This window comes from Gambusia affinis, linkage group LG02, assembly GCF_019740435.1.
Source record: "Gambusia affinis linkage group LG02, SWU_Gaff_1.0, whole genome shotgun sequence".
Lineage (NCBI taxonomy): Eukaryota > Metazoa > Chordata > Actinopteri > Cyprinodontiformes > Poeciliidae > Gambusia > Gambusia affinis.
The window spans coordinates 25,090,507-25,116,010 of NC_057869.1; the positions used below are offsets into that span (position 1 = coordinate 25,090,507).

At 39.6% G+C, this 25,504-nt stretch overlaps 1 protein-coding gene across 4 annotated transcripts in view; it reads left to right on the top strand.

Moving 5' to 3' along the window:
- myo9aa (myosin IXAa) overlaps positions 1 to 25,504 on the top strand; it is a 109,869-nt gene that overhangs the window by 4,947 nt on the left and 79,418 nt on the right. For all 4 annotated transcript variants that reach the window (XM_044133622.1, XM_044133641.1, XM_044133631.1 and 1 more), the window contains exon 2: positions 17,731 to 18,706. In XM_044133622.1, coding sequence (XP_043989557.1) covers positions 17,822 to 18,706 — 885 coding nt within the window. In that variant the 5' untranslated portion in view covers positions 17,731 to 17,821. The remainder of the gene's footprint in view (positions 1 to 17,730; positions 18,707 to 25,504) is intronic.

Genomic DNA, 25,504 nt, shown 5'->3' on the forward strand with positions numbered 1-25,504 from the left:
GACCCTGTTGGACCGCACACAGAGGAAAAACTCATGGGTTCTAAGTGACACTGTCTCTTATGGCTGTGGGAGGGTTAATAAAAATGTGGTCCAGATTGCTGTTTGGCCAGTGAACTTTGACCAAAACATAAATATGATCATCTTCTGATAGTAGACGCTCATGACAACATTTCATCAGAAAGGCCATCTCTATTCTAGGATGCTCTCCTCAACCAGACAGAATAACTCTAGCTAAAGTAACATTATAATAATGTCTTCTTCCCCATGCATGAGACTGTTATAGAACTGGAGAGCTTCCACAATGACAGACATCTGCATCCTTGGTGCACAAAGGCATGTAACCACAGATCTTTCTTTTCTATTACAGAAAATTCTGTTAAATCCCAGTGGTATTAACAAATGCCAAAGGTCTTGTAGTAGTGGGCTCTGAAAAAAATAATCCATTAAATAAGCAAATCTTCAAAAGTACTGCAACATTTTAAAAGGGCAGAGTGACCAGCACCGGTCTAGAAACATTGAATTTATGATTATAGCAGTTTGTTCTCTTGTAATTGGAGGCAGTGAAGAACTTGTTACCAATTCAATAAAATGACCCCGTCTTCATCCCCAACCTGTTACTTTCTGAACTTTGTTTTCTTCTGGGGGGGTTGTTTAAGAATCACATGCTGTTTTGCTCACATGATCGGGATGTCTCTGAATGGTGGTGTGGCTGCATGATGGGGTTGTATGGCGTAAGTGATTGGCATGCCATGAAGTCATTAAAGAGGAACCTGCTTGTGTTGTTGCACAAAGCTCCCTTTTCTTCAGCAGGCCATTATGTGAGGGAGACTTTGGCCTCACAGGCTTCCTCACATTTTGCATTTCCCCTCATTAACTCACTGTGGCTGCTAACAACGGTTTTTTAGGAAACATGGAGCAGAAAGTGCCTTGCTTTGTTCTTCCTAAATCTAAATGTAACCAAATTGTTATTTAGAAACCTAATTGCTTAAAAATAAAAAGAAACCACTCTTACCAATATTTTGATGGGCAGGTCGACACTGCTATTTGTGGGGTACATATGTTTCATCTTAATGAGACTGTACAACATCGTAAAGGGTCAAATTCAATGCTCTACAGAAGTACAAACACATTCTGCAGTTTATATATATATTCAATTCAATTTAAGTACACTGAATCTATAAATCCAGAAGCCCATCTTTTTTTCTATTTCTGCTTTGTACAAGCTGTGTCAGGTTGGAAAGGGAGCATTTCTAAGGTTTAGCTGCTATGAATTTCTCCAACTTCTCCAGGGTTTCCTTGGGTCTCTTGACTACATTTTGGAATAGTTATGTATTTTTTACGCCCTGTCAAAATAGGTTGACTTACATGTCCAAATGGAAATTTGGGCCATTCTCCTTCCATTTATGGATTGGTTGTACAGAAATAGTCTCTGCATAAAACAAGGCGGTATAAAGGTTTGAATACTTTTGCAAGGCCTTGTAGAAGGTCTGGTTTGAAATTATTGCAACGGTAAGCAGCAGCTGTGCATGGTGTTTAATGGGTTAAATGTCAGCTGCTCATTCAGATGTTTCCTGAAACCAAAGCTATATTTTGCTGAATTTCTGTGTGTTATGTTACAGTGGTGACAAAGCTGCTGGCCCCCCTGCAGCCTCTCAGCACAAACATGACAGGGCCCATGGTTAATCCCCAGGCATGTGCTGCTGGGCTATGGTGGACAATACTGCCCATTTGTTAAACAGTCCAGCCATGACACCACTCACATTACCTGTTAAATTTTGGTTTATTTGCATGTAGGAAAATAGAAATAAGAAACTGCATGTTTAACCAAAAACCAATTTGACAAAAAATTATTCTTATTTTTTGACACCCATGCCGAATAGCATAAGATATCAAAGTTTTGAGCAAATTATATGATGCATAGAGGTTAATGTCTGGGATGGTTTAGAGTTTTTTCTTCACCATTGCTCTGTTGGCTTTTATCTGTTAGAAATTCTGGCAGTCCACAGTAGTCTGTTTTCTCTCAGAATGAGGCAAAAAGGGGAAGAAGAGTGGAGATAACTGAAAGAAACTGATAGTAAGCAAGCCTTGATAAGATGGATTTTGAATTTGGCCTTTGTTGGGCTCAATAATGGCAGGCATTCCTCTCCTGCCTCATCTAATGCGTAGTTAGTGCCGTAAATGAGCTGATAATATAGGATTTTTAGAAGTTAAATTTCAAGTTTTTCACATTGTAGTGAAAAATCAATTACATTATTTAACCAGTTTATTTGACATTGGTCATGGGTGTGCAGACCCCACCCCTTCCCTCCCAAACCAGCGCTGACAAACACAACCTCAAGTCCTCACACTGCATGCGGTGGGCAAAAAGGGAGGGCTCCTCTCTAATGTTGCATGGAGTAATGGGGAAACTCCTGGAGATTGCCAGACTGGGATTTTAGTCCCAGTTTAAGCTAGAGGACCAGAGGTTATGTTATGTATGTATCCCTGGGAAAGCTTACTCCAGTGTGTTGAAAAGGAGTTTCTGACCAGTTATCTGTTAGCTTAACCTGTGACGTTTATCCTGGATGTGAACCGATAGACCATAAGGAACTGCTTCACAGGTGATGGGATTTCGGTTGTCCTGCTACATTTTAAAGTGGAGAGTCACAACAGTGTCTCTTTGTATCTTGTTCTTGACCCTCAATATAATATGGTGCTTTAGTTTCTTTTAAGGGCTATCCAGTCCTTCTTTAATCAGAACAAGAACTGTGGCTGCATCCTTTGCACAAAGTCAAGCTTGTTGCTAATGTAGATTAAACTCTGGCTACCTCTCATCTCATATCCTGCTTGTGGTGTTCAAGGACAGAATCTCCAACTATAGTTATGGAGATGGTTTCCTCTGGGTTGGGAACATGAAGGTTTCATCTCGACTCTTTAGATGACGTGATTCTCCTGGTGTTTTCAAGCCCCAATCTTCAGCATACGCTGGAGCAATTCGTAGCTGAGTATAAAGCAGTCGTGATTAGAATCAGCTGCTCAAAGTCAAAAGTTCAAGGTGGATTGTTTGTTCCCTTTTGGTTGGGAGTGAGTCTCTGCCTCAAGTACAGAAGTTTGAGTGTCCACTGTCTTGATCGTACCAAGATGGGTTGATAGATTTTGGCCTTGTCTACACTCTACAGCGTTGCAGGCATAGTCTGCCACAGAAAGAACTGAGTCAAGAAGGAAGAATCTTAGTTCTCCGGTCTGTCTACATTCCAGCCCTCACATGTGGTCTGGAGATGCAAATCTCCAGACCACATATCAAAAAGGTATATACTCATACCATTTTGAATATCAGAAGAATGATATCCAGGACACAAGCAGCTGAAGAGCTCCATCATCTCGGAGGAGTTCAAATTAGAGTCCCTTCTCCGCATCGAAAGGAACCAGTTTAGGTGATTCAGGGGTTTGAATACCTCCAGTGAGCCTCCCTTAAAGTTTTTCTGGCATCTCTGACTGGAGGAGACCTGAGGGTAGGCCCAGAATCTGCTGGAGAGACTGTATTTCCCATGTAGATTGGGAACACCTTTGGATTGTGTTCTCATCCTGTCTGTATAAATCAAGTTTCTAACAAAGTATAGTTAATAATTCTGATCTACGTTTTGTGGTGGATTTTGAACAGGTGAGCAATGTAAGACATCCAGCTGATTTAGCTGTGCAAGTGGAGAGTTCAAGCTAGTGTGAGCTCAGCAGGACTTCATGTGAAGGGTTGGGCTGTTCTGACCTTCTCAGCTGAGACAATAAAGCATTGTTCAGAAAGGGGGTTAAGGAGTTTTTGCAATAAGCCTGTATCTGTGGATTATTGATCTGCTTTAGTTGAATAAAGACATGTGAATTCAACAAGTAGACCTACATTGGCAACAGGTTGGTAGCTGTGGAATGTTTTTAGCGTTTGAAGGTTATGTAATCAATTTGTTGGAGTATCCTTATGTGCAACTCTTTAAGTCTATTCAACATTAGACTGTATTCTTAAGTAATCAGTGCAAAGTCTCGCAAATATACTCGTACCTTTTTGAACCTTTCCACATTTCGTCCTGTTAAGTATGAAAGAATATATTTTAAGGGCTTTTGCAATCAGCTACAAGGTTGTTATGGAGTATCCTTGGCTTACATTAATGCTTAGGTATGTGTTAAAGTAAAGTACACATAGCTGTTTTGCGTTTTTCATTAGAACAATGGAAAGATTAACTATATTGTTCATTGCTGGAGGCTTATTACTTGCCTTGTCTTGTCTACAAACTTTTTCGCGCTTTGCTGGTGCTATGGCTCGATGCATGAACAAGAGAAGTCAGGCTAAATAAAACAATACCTTGCTTGTGTCTGGAGTTGTCCAATCTAAGGAGGCAATCTTCAAAGAAAATATCTTACCATAAACTCTCAACACCTGGATATTGTTTAATAATGTCTATTTGAAAGATTTCCTTCCACCATGAGCCTCCATATTTGTGGTTTAAGTGCAGCTTTTCTCCACTGTATCCTCCTGTAGGCAGATTATGTAAAATAAACCTTCAGATCTTCACTCAATCTGTTCCCTCACTAGATATTCTCACCAACATCTTCCGTCAAACTCCCCTTTGAGGCAGGCAGCCAAATTTGCGTTATCATTGCACAGCAGCTCACCCTGTCTCCGTGGGCTGCGGCTCCGGCTGAACCACCAGGCTCAGATTTCAAACGGCCTCCGATCTGCTGAGGGCAGAAAGACGGCAAGTCATCCCCCAACCTCAGAGAAGACGGCGAGAGCCTCTGTAGCGCGCCCCTGTAATTACAAATCAGGATTCTTTTCCCCGTAATACGCTAAACAGATGTGCTCAGGATAATTTTGCAGCTCAGACCCATCCTTACGCTAGATGTCCTGTCATTACTATCAGCTGACAACCTGAAAAGTGTGCACTGTGCCTGCTGTGTGTGTTGCTAGGATTAGAGGTTTGTTGTTTTATCGCTTTGCTCCAAAAGATGATTAATGTCTTGAACTTGACAATGACACGTGAACCTGCTTTCTTTGACGGGGACCTCCTTGTTCACACCTTAATTTGTGATGATGAGGCATTTTATGCGCAACTATAACCAATATTAGCTGAATTAGCTGTGAAAGACTTGATTTATTTTAGCGTGTAGAGTCTATTCTAATCCCAGTGCCTTCTAGTATGTTTTCTAATTTTTTTTGTTAGTTTTTTTTTTTGACAAAACTGGTATTTTGACTGCTGGTTTAGAGATTACTGAAAGTTTTTGTTAACTGGATCAAATGTCTTCATGAACAGGACGTGAACGCTGCATAATCTGAATCAATGATATCAATCAGAACCTGTAAAAGTGGTGAGAAAGTGTTGGCTCCTTTTGAGATTCCTTTGTCACATAATTTGTCTGTCAGATCCACAGACAAATACAAGACAGAAATACGATAGAATGCAATGTTTAAATTTTTTATTTTTATTTTTTTAAATGAAAGGGGCAACTAATCCAAACCTATCTAAATTGCCTTGTGTAAAAAAAATAATTGTCCCCTAAACCTTGAGTCTCCCTTAGCCGCAAGTTTTGTTGGGATCATCAACCTGTTGTCTGGCAAAATGGACGAGCATTAATGTTCCTTTTGCTCAGCAGTTGTTTTGATTTTGGAACTCAGGCCATTTTTATCAAGTTTCTTTCCAATGGTGAAGTTATGACCACTGACCATAGATAGCAGTTCTTTGGATGTGGCTGTGGGCCTTTGTTGACCTCTTCCTGGGGTCATTTTGAACAGCCACCCACTCCTGTTAATGATTTCTTTGGAAGAAAATTATTCTTTCTGTCTATCCTACTTTTTGTGCATTTAAACTTCTACCTCCTCCTGTCCTTCAAGTTAATATTCTCCATTGGCATTCCCTTACATGAGGCTATGCTAGGAAAAACATTTGTGCATCAAGTACTTCATTACAATAGCTTGATTCATTACACACGTAGTATTTGGTACATCATTGTCGATCCCATGTAATTTTCATCCCATGGTTTTTTTTGTTTTTGTTTTTTTTCTGTCTGACTTCCAGTCCAGTTTACTGCTCAATACAGCTTGACACAGCATCTGCTAAAAGGAGACTGTGTGTATTTTTAGTTGTGCAGTGAGCCACCTCTGGGATGCTTCTGAAACACGCTGTGGCTCCACCGTCTCGAGTGACTGTGATCAGCTCAGATTAATGCAACCCAGCTGCTCCCGGTGGAATTCTGCCTCTGGCCTCCTTTCTTTCTTTGGACGTTCATATCAGACTCTGCATATGTAACATGGCTTTTTACATCCATATGTAAGGCAGTTACATGAAGTCCAGGTTTTTGGCATCTTTTAAAACAGAAGTGTAACCACTTTTTCTGTTTAACTTCTAGGGAACCTTTAAACTTAAAAAAAACAAAGTGTCCAAAGAGTAATTGTTGATGCCCTCTGTCTCCTGGAAAACTTTAGTGCAGGGTGGTGCATATTCCCACTCTATCAGCCAAATGACTGTGTCATATTGATGTTTCCAGAGCTAAAAGGGAGCTGGAAAGGGAAAACATTTTCCATTCATTACAATTAAACATAAGCATGGGGTGAGCTGAAATCAAAAGCTTGTTTTAGGTTCAGCATTTCAGCCTAAACCACAGTTTCTACTATACCCTTTTTTTTTTGTAATTTGCAAAACCAAAATTGCTAAGTGACACTGAAAAGGATATGTTGGGGGAGAAAAGTGGTGATTGTAGTTTGAGAACAGAATAATCTCTTATTATTATCTACAATATCTTACTTTCAAGATTACAAATAAATGAGACAAAAGTCAGTGCAATTAAAGCAAGTACTGTTAATTTTGGCAGGTAAGTTCAATTTTGATACTCTGACATTAATAAATGACTTGCTAAATTTAGAGGTAGTTTTTAAGTAAACATGTTTACTGTGCAAAAAAATACACTCTTTGCAACTTTCTTTTTCACACAGTAACACTTAAAGTGTAACAAACTAATAGTAGGGGGTTAATTAGTCAGGCTATCTGTTCAGGAAGCTAGCCTGCAGTCAGCAGCTTGACAGAATATACTACATGTAGCTTGCCAACAATAGTTTTAAAACCGAGTTACCATAATAAAGTAACTGTCTGTTTCATGACCAGAAATGTTTCCAAATAGCCAAACTTGTCTTTCTGGTCAGCACAGAATAAGTGTAGCTGCCTTCACTGAGCAGACTGACCAGGAGTGTAATATATTGCATGGGAGAAAATTGTGTTTACTTTAGTATTTTCTCTGCTATATTCATAGGACCAGTACCAGTCTCTTTTTTTAAAATTATTATTATTCCCGTCTTTCCATTAATATTCTTAAATACATCACTCTACGAGTAGCCGGGTTTTTCAGATTTGGTCTTTTGTGGCTCACCCTCCTTTTGCAGGTTTTCAATGGCTGTGTTTTGGACAACTGTCAAGTAATCGGTCTTTCCTGTGATTGTGTAAGCAACAATAGTATGTGTTAAAAATTTGATGTAATTGTTTCCCTTTCTGGGACTGAAGTTTGCGTTTTCTTTTTCTGCAAGCTCTACTCACTGAAATTAATGGAAATAAACAATTGTGTCAAAATAATTACTTAAATAATTTAACTTAAGTATTTTAATGATCCACATATTTGTGTTGATCAGTTTGGTACATATGGATACATCATTTATAGCACAGTTTGTTCTGACAAACACATTTGACTTTCTTGGAGAGAAAGTTAAAACCTTAATTATTGAGGCAAAAACATAAACTTTATTAAACAACAACGGCATGATGGTGTCGTATTGTTGAAGCCCCCCACGGTGCAAACACTTCCTGTTTCACCCATGGCAGCTGTCGTTGTCCTGGGAGTGGACATGGGAAGTGGAAGTCTCCATGGTAACAACGGAGGAGTGGTGCTGTTTACTTTGAGCGATGTTCTTTTGTACAAACTCCACATTTTTAATCTTTTAAATACCTGGTGGCTGTTTTAGTCGCAGTACATAATAATTTAAATATACCTGGTTTGCTAGCAGTTTAAAAATTATTTTTCACAACTTGGCAAAGAGGGAGCATAGTAAATTAGAAAGTTGTTACAAAAAGTCAGGTTTACAGAAGAAGGAAAGGGATATTTTAACGTGAGTGTTTGTGTAGTGCTGAAATAAATCCACCTGTTATGTAAGAGCTTGTGTCTAAACTTTGCTCTTTCAATTTGTTTTTAGCTAAATTTTACTAGTATAATTTGTTTTATAAATTTGGATTGCAAAAGTTTGACCCACAACATCTAGCTCTGCGCTGAGGTTTATTGTTGATGTTTCGATTCAAACCAGAAATCTGTGTTTTCCTCCCATGTTGTCCTTGGGACTTCAGCTGCACTCAGTTGATTTCCTTCCTCTGTTTTCTCCCTCCTCTTTCTTCAGGCAACAACAATGATTGGAACCTGCGTAGAAAAGACAGCCTCGTAGTTTAGCAAGCACCTTTGGCACTTCCTGCAGTGTCATATTTCCATGCTGGTAGTGTGTCACCTGCTGATGTTTGGCCAGAGGAATGCGGAGGGAGTCTCCGCCGGCCCAGGCTCCCCCGTTCAGAATGACCCGCCTCAGATATCCGCTGCACCGCTAAGAGGCCTACAGTCATTTTTAATTACGGTGCGGACAGTGATCCAAGCACAGACGTGTTGCCACTAGTCATCAGGGCTTCTTGGTGACACCTAAAAAATGCTGGAACTGACTGGATTTTAATTATCTGCTGTATTTCAGCAGCACAAAAAGTCAAATCTGCATTTTGTCTTTAGGGGATAAACAATTCTATATGATACTGTAAGGTATGGTTTCCAGTTTATTTTTGAAAATGGTACATGACTGTGGGAAACTGTGACTCAATGGGAAGAGTAGTCATCATGCACTCCGAAGGTTGTGGGTGACATTACGCCTTGATCCTACCACATGTCAATGTGCAAGGGCAATGCACTTAACTCCAAGCTGGTCAGTGAGTGTGACTGGGTGACCGTGGCAACAGTCTAAAGGGCTTTGAGTGGTTGGTGTGACTTTATATGTATATAGTGGACCCTGCCTGTTTGTGGTTTAGAATTCACAGAGTCACCTATTTGGGAATTTTTTGTGAAAATGCATACAGATTAATCACGAAAACCTCACCTGTGCATGGATTTTTTATTTTTTTATTTTTTGCAGCGCATATCTAAAATATTCAGGGGAAAATGCAGCTTGGGAAGCTAAAATTACTAACTCCCACAAATACCAGGAGTTGACTGATAATGATAATATGACCATTAATATTATCATTTAGTGCACTCACTGTTGGCTAGAGATCCACCAGGCAATAAATCAGAAATTGTAATCACACAATTTTTTATCAGTAGGTGATTATCAATGCTCTACTAGATAAATAATTAAAATCCAGATTGTTTTTCTTTCTCTTGTGTTTTGTCAAAACTGAAAACTCCCACGTTTCACGTGTTTTTCTTGTGCATGCACTACAACCTCTGCGAGTGGAAAAGCTGTTGTTATGAAATACTTTGGGGTTTTGATAGGTTATGAAACTCTTCATGTCAAACTTGTTGCTGCAGACACAAAGTGAAGGCAAACCATCAAAGAGTGTTAAACATTAAATGTAGCCATGTTTCAGTCTCCTTAGCAACGAGCAGGAACATTTCTTTTTGTTAGGGATTGACCTGAGTAGTTTTCTGCCTCAAGCAGCCTGTTACCAAGTCAGATATCTTTTTGCTGGAGGTATGCAGTCTTCAGAATAGCTTAGTTTGTCTATTTAACTTGTTAATTTGTTTCCAACTACAGCTCAGTAAACCCAATCAGCAAGAAAGGCTTACATCTGGGAGCACATATCTTGGACTTTGGAGCAATGGAAGAGGGTCATGTGGTCGTTGATTCTAGATTCGCCCTATTTCTGAGTAATGCCCTGATGTGAGTAATGCACACATGTGTACCTGTCTTGTACAGTAGGTACAAGATGGGTAACCCTTGTGCCTACTGTACAAGCCTGTGGAGGGAGTGTTGTGATCAGAGGTTGCTGCAGTTGGTCAGGTCAGTAGTCATTGACATTATTTGCCCAAAGGTGAGGGTCACCTGATGACCTGAAAATACTGAATAAGCAGGTTATTCTGTCAAGAATATTCTCTTTTCCCAATGGCACTTGAATATTCCAAGACAACATTGCAGTCAAAAATGAATGCGACTAGTTTTTGCACAAATCTGTCATGTGAAAATGTTTGCAGGTTGAATGTATCTTGATTTATAGATTTCCTTATATGTGTATTCTGCCCTAAGACACTGAAAAGATTGTTTTGTGTTTTTTTTAGTGGGTGCAGTTCAATACAGATGACACTCCAAGTGTCATCTGCATACTGAAAGTCAGTATGTTCATGCGTGAAATTTTATAAAGTATTACTACCACTGTAGCTAATAAAATCACTAATACGATTGTATTGTTTATGGTAAATTGTTGTGCAGAAAAACAGATTGATACTTCTGGTTCCTCTCTTCCTGACTCAAGAACTTCAAAAGAAAATCGTTGGCTCTATTAATACATTGTAATGATGTCAAACCGGTTTCTACTTTGTAGGAAAGGTGTAGCCAACAATATCAAATTTAACAGTATCACTTTATTTTCATCTCATAAGTATCATCTAACAATTAGAAATTAGTTGTGGTTTTTCTCACTTTTGTTAATTTATCTGGATTAGGATTTTACAGCTTATCAACTTGGTCAAGCAGGAGCAAAGGAATAACATGCACCAGCCAGCCAAACATTGTGCAGTGCTTGCAGAATTTGCAGCCTTCAGTCACTTCCCCCAGCATGATCAGATGTTTCAGTCGTCCTGACTTAGTTGGGTGCCTGTGGTTGGTTATTGTACTTGTGTAATGTGATTGCATGTAGTCGTGAGGCAGATGCATCACATCTGGTCCAGAAAAGCCCTGCTGGCGTTTTGTGAATCGGACAGAAATCATTTTCAGCTTGTGTTGGAGGAATTATCAGGAACATCTTGTGGCATATGGTGGAGTAGTGCCAGGAGAGCCGCCACTCTTTTAAATAATCATAAACTAAAACATACACACAAAAAAATCTTTGTAGTGATTAAAACTTGGACAGAGGCTGTTAGAATTGCTCTTTCCTCCCTTCCTCCCTGATTCTTGCTCTCACATTCCCACAGCTCACATTTCGGAAGACTAACATCCCTATCATTTCTGTCCGTCTCTATTTGATGCTTTCTAACATCTCTATTCTTGTGATCCAGCCTGACTGTCTGTCTGTGAGCTTCTGCGTGTATTTTCCCATGGTTAATTTTGTCTTCACTATTTTCCAAAATTCGGTCTTAGATGGTGTGTCAGGTGTACGCCATTGCTTCCTGGTTGTTTAAATTTTACTAAAACATACACACACAAAAAAATCTTTGTAGTGATTAAAACTTGGATATTAATGAAACAGATCTCTCACTTTTACCTTGTTTCTGGTGTCCCTGATATTGTGAAGGTTAATATTAATCTTCACATCTGACACTAATATTCGTCTTTAGCGATTGGATCACATCCTCGCAGCTATGAATAAAGACTAAAAATTCTAAAAATGTTTGGATTGGATCTGCCTGTGCTCACTGTGGACAACACAAGACTGGCAAAATTACTCCAGTCAGAAATTAAATTAATCTGAATCTCTTCTCATTCCTTGTTCTTTTTAAAGACAGTCAATTAGATTTTCATTAGTGAAAGTTGTACATGAACTTAAGCAATAAAACACTATTAGCCTTTAGCTTTACACACTGGAACACTAATGGGAAACTTCCTCACAAGTGTCTAACAGAAGCACTTAATTTTTTAGCGCCATCACTCAAAATGATTGATCCACTTTAAAAAAAAAATTTATACATCACAATCAGTACATCATTCTTTTTTTAGACCTTTCACGACATCCCTGGCTGTAGTTCAGTTTCATTAACAAATCTGGTGCTAAAAGTGTTATTTAGTGCTGTTCCTGTTTGTTTAGTTTCCTTTTGGTGAACAGCCTCTTGGGTCTAGTCTTTTGTTGAATGTCCTTGCTAACACAACCAATTTACCCAATCTGTGGGCTGGCACTCCCTCAGTGGCTGGTTTATAGAAGTGGAATAAATAAAACATGTTTTACAACATAACAGACTGCTTAACACTATGATCCGGCAGCGTAATCTCCTGTCACGTAGCTAATAAATGGCATTGTAAAAGCTCATAATCACAAATGATACCTTAGAAACTTGAAGAGGACATGTGAGTTTGTTTTACTACTAACTCTTAAGTACACACACACACTCACACAGAGAGCGACGTCAGTGTCGGTCTTCCAGTTTTCAGAAGGATGACCTCATATTATAGAAAGCTGACCAAACTCGATCCTTAACGCCGGTGCAACAATGGCTGGCATTGTGGAGTCAAACAGTTACACTTCACTGCAAGCGTCCAATAAAGCTTCACTGACGATGCATAGATGACAAAAAGAATGCAGAATCTTCCTCCTTCTTTTTCCATCAGTGTCTTTTAAACAGACTGTTTGTAAGCAACCTTGCACCTAGAGTTACTTGTGTATAACACTGTAGAGATGCCAAAGAAGAAAAAGATAAAATACATTTAATGACAGTCTGATATCTCATTGTTCAGCGTGTTTGTTCTTACTGGTCTTCCCTTTGTAAGGTAGCACATGGAGCCTGACTATCTAAAACATTGAATTAGTCAGGCAAGCTTTCTTGGTAGCAAGCTTACAGGTGGCTGTTTATTTTAGCAACAGACATGCTGAGAGCTGGATGATATGATGTATATTGTAGCTGAGCAACGTCTTCTTTTTCCCTCTCCCCTGTCTAAAACAAATTTCAAAACAGCCCACTTTGAATTTATGCTCAGTGTAGAAAAAAAAAAACCCTTGGTTTGGTTGATATCCAAAGTCACAATCCATGGAAACTGGACTAACCAGTCTTTCAGATATGTGTACCTTTTTCCTCCAACATCCCATAATACTATATACAGACTCTGAACACCACTTTGATTTTGCCAAGAGAAACCTAACAAATTACATGTGGGAAACAAATGCTATGATTTAACATCTACTGAATGTTGTGTGTGTTTATGGGTAGGATTATGAGTAAGGGTACAATTAGGTTTAGAAGAAGGCCTCTTCAATACGTTTGTTACTCTGTGATGCTAGTCAGCCCAACTAAAACTCCTCGTTGATTCAGTTATCAAAGTATTGTTGACTCAAGTTACTTCCTTCCACACTTTAGCACAAGATTGCAAAACATAGTTAATAGATGTCAAACCTTAAAGCACAACCCATTAACTCCAGAGTCCATAATCAAGAGACAGATCTCGCATTGACAAAAAACTGTTATTTAAAGTCTGTTGAATTACCAACCAATGCATGATTTCAAACTATTATATCAGTCTGCACTGGGGATATGCAACCTTTGTGATTAAGAGAGCCACTTTTACTTTGTCCCGCTAAATAAAAGTTGTTTAGAGCCACTACTGTCCGTTGAGTTTCTAAAAGTAGACTGAGTAATTTTCATAAATATCTACTGGTAGCTGTCATTTTTGAACAGCTACCAGTTTGCTTCCATTTGTAAGCTTTAAAATAAAAGAAAACATAGATCTAAAGTATTACTTGTTCTGTAAGTGTCATTCTGTTTTGAAAATCCAATGCCATTAGTCCATAAAAAATTAAATGCTGGAAACCTGCCTGGTTATCTGGTTCTTTATCATTTTAGCCAAAGATTAGATCCATTGTGAGATCCATCCATAGTTCCAGAGTCAAAGGTTGCAGACCACTGGTCTAGATGGTCTGAGCCAATCAAGATCCACAAACTTTCTGTCTGCAATTTGCTCTGATCTTGATGGTTTTCCATACAGGAGAAACTAAAGAAAACTGCTAGTTAAAACATGGGAGATATTAACCTCAACAAAAACCTGTTGTGTTTTGGATTCACCAAAATCATTTTTTAAAAGAGTGATTGTGTGGCTGAATTTTCCATAAAACACTCAAATCTTTTCACATTGTTCTTGAACATTTTTAGTGTTTGATTTTATAATTAATTGGTAAATAGCAACTATTGTGTCCGTGGTTTGCTCATGGTAAACGTCGCGCTGAGCCTCTAATCCAAGTTCTGATAATTGCTCCCAGCCACACATTGTTTAACAATGATAGCATCTGACCCAAGTTTAACTATAACAATACCTCAAAGCAGGAACTCTCCTCTTGTGTGATCTGCAAATCCAATATTTACTTCAGGTGAAATCCAGCGTTACTCATTTCTGGTATGTCGAGATTGTATCTGCCCTGATCTGCTGCATCTTGAGAAAAAAAGGGGGGTGGAGGATCTGCCCTGGCTGATTTCAATGAGATAACTCTTCTGTGGTGCCTTAACGCTAACCAATCATGTCCATGTAAATGGATCTGTTTCTGGTTCAGCTGTGTGAGGAGAAAGTAGAATGGGGAGAGGCCTCAGTCGGTTTCCTCTATCTGTGCTTTGTCTGCTTTGTTTCTTCCTTCAGGACCCAAACATCCCACTTATCTACACCAAACTTTATAACATTTGGTGGGTAGACACGGCCATCAGGTGACATGATGTCATACCTCAGAATATTTTCTTCTTTTTCTCACTCTGCTCTTCATATTTGCTATTTTTACACAATTATGGCACAGCGTGGAGCTCTGTAAATGTTTTTTGCTTCATGGCTTAAAGACTGTAAGGTGCTTGGATCCTATTGCTAAAAATCATGCCCAAATCAACATATATTTTTTCCTGTTTTTTTTTTTAAATTTGATATTACAATTACTCACTAAGTACATTTTTATATAAAGTATCTTTTGTTCATTAAATTATCTTTTTTGTACCTAATTTTGAAATGGAGTTCTATGCTGATCTTTAATTTACCCAAACATCAACAAGTAAAACAAAACTGCACAGACGGTACACAGCTGCATTAGATATTCACATCTTACATATAGCGTGATAACTTTCTCAACTACGGTTCTGATTGCACTGCAGCGATTGGTTGAGGTTCTGTTTGAAGGTAAATAGTCAGTCAGTGTGGTTCTATGTGGTGCAGCTCTGACACAACCCTAAGTCCCCCCTCCCTTTCCGTTAAGCAGGGAGCTGACCATCTGTTCAGGACAACAGGCTGTAACTTGCTGCCTAAAACACTCACACTCCTATGTGCAGACATGGACTGAAAGCTTAATCGGGAAGACGGAGAGCTCTCCCACTAGATACTTCACTTTAGCATGTTTATATCAATAACTTTGCGCTATTTGAAACAAAGAAAAGTTTCTTTCTATGCTTTGGTATTTCTGCATTGATAATAAAACATTGTCTTGTGCAGCATTTCAGTGTCATGTGGGTTGTAGCAGAGTTGCTGAGGCAACACATGGCAGGTTGGATAGGGGCTGACAGGAAACTGTCTGGACTAGGTGCAGCATTGTTGTCATTTCCCTGTTGGAGCCCTTCATGGTCGTCTGTGTGCATGAGCTATTTTTATCCCCTCATTCATCTCGATTTCACGTTTTCCGCTGTGGTTGGTCTTGAATAAAGTATATAATTGGTTATCTTCGGGTGTTCTTAAAGACATATGAGCTAAACTCCTGGTTTACTTATGCCAGTAATTGTTAGACCTTATAATGGTGATAAAGCATTCAATAAAACACATGATTTCCAATATGAGGTTTGGTGGTGGGGGCAAACATTTGGCCGCAACTCCAACTTGACTCCACCCTCAACACAAACTCCAAAATGATGGCAAAAATATAGCACAGGAAGCAGAAATATTTTTTTTAACAATCAAATTATAGATCTAAAAACAAACATTAAAATACCTGTTGTAAGTTTAAAAAGTGATAAATGATTCAGAAGACATGACATTATTAAAATTTCTAAAAAAAAAAAGAATAAAAGATGGTTGAACCAGGCAGACCAAATTAAGCACCTCAAACCAGCTAAGGTGTTGACCATCAGATCTGGGCTCCTTCCCCATCACTGAAATCAAAACAAGGACAACCAGTGGTTCTCAGCTAATTGAAAAAGATGAAAGACGGGTTCAAAAGATGGTGTGTGACAGGCTGGTGTTTGCATTTAATTCCTGGGATCCCTCCTTACAAGAGTGCCCTCCAGTTTATTTATAACTTGCTCCATCAGCCAGCTCTTAAAGTACAGACAAGGGTAAATACAGCTCATTTATAAAAACAAAGTCACTGGGGGGGCGGATAACATATCACATGAAAATGTATGCCTGCGTTACTGTGGATGGTGTATAACTGCACAGGCCTTTGCCAGTCAGATTCCAGCACATCCTGTAATGCACTGAACATTTAAATCTAATGATGCATAGGAATGTAATGTCTGACTTATAATAAACAAAGTGTGGTGAAAAATTATCTTTTTTTATCTGCTGAATTATAGCTTCAAGTGTTAGAGATCATTGTAAAGTAATACAGTGCTTCATTCACAGAAGGTCAGAGCCTTTCCAATCAACCCCAAAGAACGTTAATCCTCAGTTATGCTCGGATACACTGCTTCTCGTTGTTGTCCAATGTGATGCATAAATTTGCCATTTGCAAATACTATTTTACAGATGCTGCAAAGAAAAAAATAACAATTTATTATTTAATTGCGTTATTGTTTGTGACATTTGTGTAACTGATCTATCTCCAGCGCGATGATTAAAATTGAATCAGAATGGCAGAGAAATCTCCTCAGCAGCTGGGATGTTTTAATTTAACCCTGCCTCTTCCCCTCTCTCTCTGTTGACCTCTTGCTCTCCCCATGATGCCCCGTCACTGTGCGTTAAAGCAGGAACTTGTAAATGGCGTGATTGTGCGTGGCGCAAAGAGGGTGGCAGCTGCTTCTGTCAGAGTCTGCGAGGAGCTTATGTGAGCATTCGCAGTGGGTATGAGTGTTAATGGTTATCCCACTGAGCCTGATGACTTATCCTTTTATCCAGTGTGAGTGTGCATGTCAGAATCCAGCAAAATAATATGACCCCTTGGCAGATTATATAACGGCCCACGAGGGCCACGTGTCATATTTTGGTGCATTTCGTAATCTGGTGGGGTGGAGTGGGTTGCGTAGAAATCCCAGACTGTAAATCAGTTTAGAGAAGTTCATTCATTGTACAGATGTTGAGATTGTTGTGTGTTTTATCTAGTGCTATAAATCAATAAAAAAAAAAAATCTGGTTAATCACACTCTAGCGATTTGATTGATCACTAAAAGCTTAACTTTGTAAGTTTAAAATGTAAAAAACACACGTTTTCAAAAAAAACGTTTACAAAAATGTTTTGTTATCTTAAACCACACATCTCAGTTTTGTAGGTTTTCATATTCATGAAGGTTTAAAACAGGTAATTTTGTTTTTGAATGCAATTCAGAAATGGTAACTGTAAACTAATTGTGCTTTGGAAAAACAATAAGTAAGCAATAATTAAGCCACACAGTAGGTTGGCTTTATTCAAACATCCATCTGCATTGATGAACGCAGTACAATACCGTATTACGCACTGCTTTGAACTAAATAACCCTCTGCAGAAGAGAGACTTTCAGGTCAAAATAGGTAATGCAAACAATCTACACCAGGTAATACTATGCATTAAACAAATTAAGATTAGTTGCAGGCGTAAATGCGTTAACATTGACAGTCCTAGTTTTCTTACAAGAACTTTCATACTGATTGCTACTGGTCCTTACCTTGTTATTCTTTTTTTCTTCCAGTGGTGATGTCTTGAGATAGTGGTCTCACCATCCCAGCGAAGGACGTGCCAGTACCAAGCCTGCTGTCTCTAATGGGAGCTCCTGCTCCGCCATGAGTGCTCGCGATGGAGTTGGTGGCGTTGGTGGCATGGGCACCCTGGGCCGACGGCAGCGCTTTGAGAACTCAGAGCTCACCGTGCGCATCTATCCAGGTGTCCTTGCAGAGGGTACCATCTACTGTCCAATCAGTGCCCGCAAGACCACCACAGCCGCTGAGGCCATTGAACGTGTCATCGAGCGGTTGCAGCTGGACCGCACCAAGTGTTATGTGTTAGCCGAGGTGAAGGAGTTTGGTGGGGAAGAATGGATTCTGAACCCCACCGACTGTCCCGTGCAGAGGATGATGCTCTGGCCTCGCGTGGCTCTGGAGCACCGTCCGCTGTCTGGCGGTGATGATTATCGCTTCCTGCTGAGGCAGAAAAATCTGGATGGCTCTATTCACTACGGAGGCAGCCTCCAGATGTGGCTGCAGGTGACGGATGAGCGAAGGCGCATGGTGGAACGCGGACTGCTGCCGCAACCCGATTCTCAGGGCGATCACGCCGATCTGTGCTGCCTGCCGGAGCTCAACGAGCGCTCGCTGCTGGACAACCTGCGCTCACGCTTCCGGCAGGAAAAGATCTACACCTACGTTGGGAGTATCCTCATCGTCATTAACCCTTTCAAGTTCCTGCCAATCTACAACCCCAAGTATGTGAAGATGTATGACAATCATACACTGGGAGATTTGGAGCCGCACATTTACGCCGTGGCGGATGTGGCCTACCACGCAATGCTGAGGAGACAGAAGAACCAGTGCATCGTCATATCTGGGGAGAGCGGCTCTGGGAAGACGCAAAGCACAAACTTTCTCATTCATCATCTGACTGCCCTCAGTCAGAAGGGCTTTGCCAGTGGAGTGGAGCAAATCATATTGGGAGCCGGGCCAGTATTAGAGGTGAGGAATACGCTTTTATTCATTGGTTTTGTTTAGAACAAATCATTTGACAGGACTTGAAAAACAGCACTTGACTTGAAAGCTTAAGGACCTGTTGCATTTGGGGTGGTGGAGTTGTTCTTTTTCAGAAATACTTTAGTAGAATGTTCAAAAGACTGCTTTTATTTAACTACTTCAAGTAATCTATGGGGACTAAAGATTTTTTGCTGCAGACGTCACTTTTTGGTCTCTTTTTAAAACCAGCTCTGCACACGTTTCCACACATGAACTTTTTTTATTCGGTTCTTAGAACTTTAAGTGCCCTTTCACAGTGATTGAAGATCGTGAAAAAATGTAAGACGTAAAGCAGCCACAACGTGGATTTTTTTTTTGGCGAGGTTTTGCATAATTTTTGTGAAACATGGTGGTTTATAATCGTGGTCGTAACTGCTCAAGCTGCCTAGTGGAACAAAAGTGGTGCTAGATGACAGGGTATCTGCAGGGGTAGGCCTGTGTGCACCATTGTGGCTTGGTTCTTAGTCCCCTGTAAAACATGTGGTCTTGTGGTGTGCTCTTGCATGCAACTGCATCCTGAAGAAGTTTGAGAGTGTTGTGCTGGTGTGTGACCTGATGCGTGACCTGATGCACGGTGCGGTCATGGGATTAAGGGAATGTGCTGCTACAAGATAGACTGGTGAAGGTAGTTTTTCCAAATCTGCTGCATTTGAGTCTCATCCTTAGAGGTGCAGCGGAACTGGGAATATGGAAAACGCAAAAAAGGCTGCACATCTTAAGAGTAGTGGATGGTTTTGAACTTTTGATTTCAGAGTTGATTTGGACCTGATTAAACCTAAAATCTGGGATTATCTGATGTTGGAAACATTAGCTGGCCTTTGTTAAAATATTTTTGTGCAGTTAAAAACTTGATAGGAATTTAGCACTTGTGAATTTGACTCCTCCTAAAATTACTGTCTAGTTCCCCTTGTTTGCTGCCAGAACTTTGGAAAATGGATGCTAGCTATTCTGGAATCTCTGCAGTCATAGTTTACACAGTGTGTCTTATTGCAGCTGCTGCCACACATAGCATTAGTTACACATAGCTGCTTTTCTTGCCTCTGTCTCTTGTTGATCTTAACTGGCACAAAGAAATTTAGTATAGTTTCTGTCCAGCTGTGTGGGGATTATTTGGAGAACAGAGGAGCCTTATCTGCATGCAGGCTGTGAATTATCAATGGTGTAGTTCTAGATTCTTGTTTTTTTCTGCACCATGGAAATAGAGTCTCAAGGTGGATGTTGTAGAGGCCCAGCCAGAAGTCTGTGAAGGAAACTGATTGTTTTCTCATCACTCAAGACATTCCACTCATATTCTTTTTTTTTTTTTTTTTTTTCTTCAGGGACCTGCAACTATAGTGCAGTCCATTTCATTTCATGATCTGTGATGGGTTCACAACTACACATTGTTTCTTTGCTCAGCCGAATTCCTGAGAGTTGCACAACATTGATCAATGGCATGCATAATGCTGCCTGTATGAAAAGGCAAATATGGGTTGTGTTAAGATTCTTTCTATATGTCGCAATGCTGGCTGTCACAGCTCCTGATTTCTTCATGTTTACTTTTGGTCCACTTTTTAAGAATGAGGCAGTGTTGTTACTTTGCGTAAAGAAGAAATTTACTCCTGACTGTTTTATTTTATTCATGGCAATTCACAAGTTCACTGATCTGGAAAAGCCTTCTTCATCTCCTGTTGAATGCTACAGTGTTTTTTTCTTGGTTTTTTATACTGGCTTAAAAAAAACCCAAACCTCTCTGTAGTGGTTCTTTCACCAAGATAATGATCCCATTAATGTATTCTCTCTTAAAAATACTAAGTTGAAGTAAGTGTTGCAACAATGTCAAGGTGAAACTATGATCTCAGAAGCCAAGGTCAAAGGTAACCTAAAAGACAACAGTTCAGGCAGCAGGTAGCTCCACTACTCCACACTTTATTGCTTTCAGTTTGGTAAATACAGTCCTGAGGAATGCCATTGATGTGTGTGACTCTCTGGTTAATGTGTAAGCACATTGTCTTAATCCTCAATGCCTCAACACGAGTGAGTAGCTGCGAGTGCAGAGGAGCTGCCCGTAATTGTTTGCACAGTGAGATTGCATATCTGCCCTGATGGTGATTGATGCCAAGACTGGAGCTGCTGTGCTACTGCAGGGAGAGATGGACGACATCAGTGCAGGAACAGTTTATGTCAGTGGGATCGTTTGTCCAGTTGCCTTTCTGTGGCTTTTTTCTTTTGTTTTAGGGACGTACCATGAGAGTGAGGAAGACTTATTAACCTCTAGAACCCGACGGACCCACCGGTGGGTCCAGCTGCCATGTGACCTCAGCTCGCTTAGGGTGTAAGAGGTTAAGCAGTGTTTTCATTGATATCACAGAAATCTTACTTTAGAGTGCGTTCCTTATGTAAATTTAAAAAATGTTACCTCTAATCTCCGCATGTAAAGAGTAGAGATGATAGGAACATTTTGTGATATCTGATATTTTTTATTGCTGTCATGGCTGATAAATATTTACCAATGTGATATACTTTTTTTTTTTTTTTAACCTCAATGCTGACATTGCTTCTCTGCATCAGTTAAGTCGTAATCCTGTGAAGCATAACTATCACTGTCACATGACCAAACAAATACCACATGGCCAGCCCCTTCCCGTCCCTCTCCTGAAAGGCATACACAAATGGCAAGGTGATGGAAAGAAACATGGATTGTTGATATTGCCCCAGTTTCAACAAAGCAAAACATTTTTAATTTGTAAGTCTCTTCCATCTTGTGTTGTACATTAAATATTTTAAGGGAATTCATGTTTAAATAAATAATCCATGAGGAAAAATGTACGGTATATATAATTGTAAGAGATGCCAAACTTGTTCCTTTACTTTACTTCACTACATTTTTCGGTTTTGCTTTGTCCCCCAGAATTACTGGAGAACATGCTTAAATCTGGGGTTGAGGCAGGGTCAGATTGTTACCTCAAAATGACTCACTATCTGCAAGTAAACAGTGCCACAGCAAAACAAAGCCAATATTTACACTGTAAAAAAAACCCTAAATATTGAGACATAAGTTCATTGTAAGACTTTTTTTTTTTAAACCCACAATAGAAAATGTCACCCATAAATAGTGGTTTATTTTGGAAACCGGCCAACAGTTGGAGCTCTTTGTCGAGATCCTGACTCTTGCTCCAGAGGTTCAATTATTGCAGCTGAGAACGAGATGAAAACATACTTTGTAAGGACACGTTGTGTTGATTAGATGAACTCGGAAAGTTTCGGCATTCCTTAAACACAGTGATTATTCCAAATGTAGGCACTTAGAAGTCTGACAGGCTTTAATTTCAGCAAAGTCCCAGAGTCGTAAAGTGATTTTTGCTATTCCTGCCTCGAGTTGAGCAGCTTTGGACTTGAGCTGACCCTGTAGACTCAAGACAAATTGAAGCATACATGAAATGTGACAAATACTTCACACAGTTTTGCTGTAGTGCTTATCTGCTGTCTGTCATTCCTCACAGTGTTTAGCTTTTTGTGGCAGAGTCGTCTGAAATGACGTTAAGCCTCTAGTATCGGTGAATGCCTGCATATACAGTAAAATGTACTGCTTTGTATTGTTTGGGTTGGTTTTATCTTCTATTGTCTCTGTGGGACTGTTTATTCATGCAGAATGTCTTCATTCATTCTCAGAAATGGACCTCATGAAAAAAAGCTTTGTGTGTTTCTCTTCTCAGTCTACATACGTTTGAGCTGTGGCAAGTGGGAAGTTATGTTTTTAATGCATCTGCCTGGTATTGACTTACCTAAGTTTATCATGACCTGCTGTTCCACAACCAGCCGCGCTTTGAATTCTGGTGTCGGCTTGCTGAGTTGTGGGTTTTCAGGTGGCTGCCTCTCATTTGGGAATGATTGAAGGCGTGGCTGAACAATAAATCGTCTTGGTACAAAGTGCACGTTCTGGATTAACTGCATTAGTGTGAGACTATCCTGGGTCCTTAATATTTAAATAGTGAACTGCAGAACCCTCTGCAGTTCTTTGGACTGCAGTGCCAGAATCTTCAGATGTTGTCTTTAGTAAATGTTCAGTACTTGTATGGCAATTCATCAAGTCCAGAGAACCCCAATTTATTGACCCATTGACACACACATTCATATTGTTCGCAAACAACATTGTTTCTGAATATTGCGGTTCATTTAGGTGCATCTTTGCAAGTATAAATTGTCCTTTTTGCTTAAAGAAGACACTGGAAGCCCTTTCAGGTTCGGATATTATTTCTAAGACTTGGGAGGTGATTGTAGTATTAGTACTGACTGTGTGCATGCTGGGGAATCCTCTCTGGGTGAACTCAAGTACTAAGCTGTTTTGACAGACCCCCTTGGCCCAGTGAGTTCTGGAGCTCTTGTTGGGTTCCTTTGGGTTCCCAGCCAAAACAAATATCCCTGGTGTGAGTCATCCCAGGTCAGCAGTTTCATTGCTCAGCATCTACTTCAGTGCTTCTTCAGTTTACTCCTGCACTAAGACAGAGATGCACTCATAATGCAGGCAGTCCAGAGGCCCCACTATTACCGGGAGGAGTAGTGTTTTAATATGGGTTTTCCCCTAACTGGGTGAGGTCAAATAAGATTTACCTCAGGCTGAGATGGAGGAAAGGGCATCACAAGAGGGATGGGATATGTAAGAGACGAGATTATATTTCTAATTTGTCAGAGCTCTGTGTTTTATTGAAGTTAGATTATTGGTCTTATTATGTAGTTGAGCTTTTTCTAAAACAAACAAGTTAAATAAGAAACTTAAACCAAGTTTTTCTGCTATCTGGACTGCATTTGAAACCGCCTTGAAAAAACAGAACCCAAAAAACGTTTCTGGAACAGTTGGGATTAGAAAAGATAAACTCAACACAGCTCATGTCTTTTCACATTTCACAACAAACTATGGCAAGTTATGTATGGGCTTGTTCTGATTTGTATTTAAGAAGCAAATGGTATGATAATGGATTTATCCCCGACTCGATAAATATTTAAAGAAGTTGAAAATGAAACTGGCAGGAAACCAGTCATAATTTGGGAAATATGAATAGACACACTTTTGGAAATTATGTTGCATGGCAACAGCAAAATGTGAGAGGTCAAGATGAAAATTGAATACCTTTTTTCCTCTACCACATTCATGAGCATTTTACCAAACCTCTCCACCTAACGTCTGGGAAATCTGATTCCGTCTCAGTTTATTTTTACATAACTACTAATATACATTGTTCAGTAACTATGTCAAGTACAGCACAATTGAACACAAAAGGTGAGAGAACATGAGACTACTACTGTCTCCCTGCACCTTCTTTTTCTAGATAAAGCACTTTGATTCACAAAAACACCATGATTTTTTATGGTATCACTGTTGACCAGCACTTGCATTCGTAAAGAACTGCATTGTCACCATGTTAAAGTTGACAAGTATGAGCAAAGTTGTCGTTTGATCAATGGAGGCCACAGAAAGCCGGCCATAGAAAGTGGGTGTTGACACCAGTTGATTACATATTTTTGAGGAAAATTATAGTGCTATGAGTTGCACAAGCAGTTTATTGTTGGTTTCTTGTTGTACTAGAGAAATGTCGTTTTATTTTATGAGAAACTCTTGTGATGTTGCAACAACCTAAAATGTTTAAGTTCTTTGGTATTAAATGCTCCCAAAACTGAGTCACCTTGTCATGATAATCAGGGGGCTTTATCTGTTTTCATCATCTTAGCATTAGTTCCCATTGCTGATTATTTTGGCTCCATTACTCAGAGATGAAGTCATGACTCAAACTACTTAGTCTGCAGATAGACATCCAATGGAGGGCTTACTGATAGAAGTGGAAATCTCCACTGTTTCAACAGTTCAAGGGAAATTTTCACCAGGTGAGTCCAAACTCTTCTTTCATTCTTACTACCTACTGAAGTTTCCCAGCACTCTCTTGTATAGTACTTTTACAGCAGTGGATCTGCTAAATGTGGTTTTTAACACATTTTAGTTTGCTTCAATCTAAACTTTTGACTCTCCTCCATGCCTCATTGGAACATAAATGCAGTGAAAAATGCTTTATCTGAACATGTTAAATGATCCGTACATACTCTTAAGAAATGCTTTGTTGATTAGAGTTCCCATTGGTATTGTATTGGAGTTATAGTCTGGTATTTATTTGCAGATTACTGTTGTTTTTCACTTGTTTCACAGAGAGAACCCTTTGAAGAATCAGAATCAAGTTCTAATAAATTACCTGGACGTCTAATGACTTAAGCTGCCTATCTCATTTAAATGATTGTATCCTCCTGCTGTTCTCTATAAACCTGGAATTTGTCATGACTCAGACTCATTAAGACAAATACCAGGAAATGACTGGACATGACTCATTTTCCACATCAAAAGAAACTCTTAAAGGAAACAGAAACAGAGCAGTAAAATCCTAAAGGTCCCAGTAATGCCTCGAGTAATGCTGGTATGCCTCATCAACATTTGCAATAAATGTTCTTCTTTCTTTTGTGCTATAAACACAAACACTAGTGATCTGTAGTAAAACAGAATCACGACAAATAACAAGGCACAATAAAGCTCCACTTCTGGTGTTTATTGTATCTTATGCATGGGATGGTGAACCTGTCATACGACCTATTGCACTTTTCTGAGAGATGGTGCAGGATAACATAGCTTAGTGTAAAGTACAACACCTGAATCTGGATGTCAGATGTGTTGATCCCCTGATATACTTGTTCTAGATGGGCCACTGTAATGTTCACATGTATGGC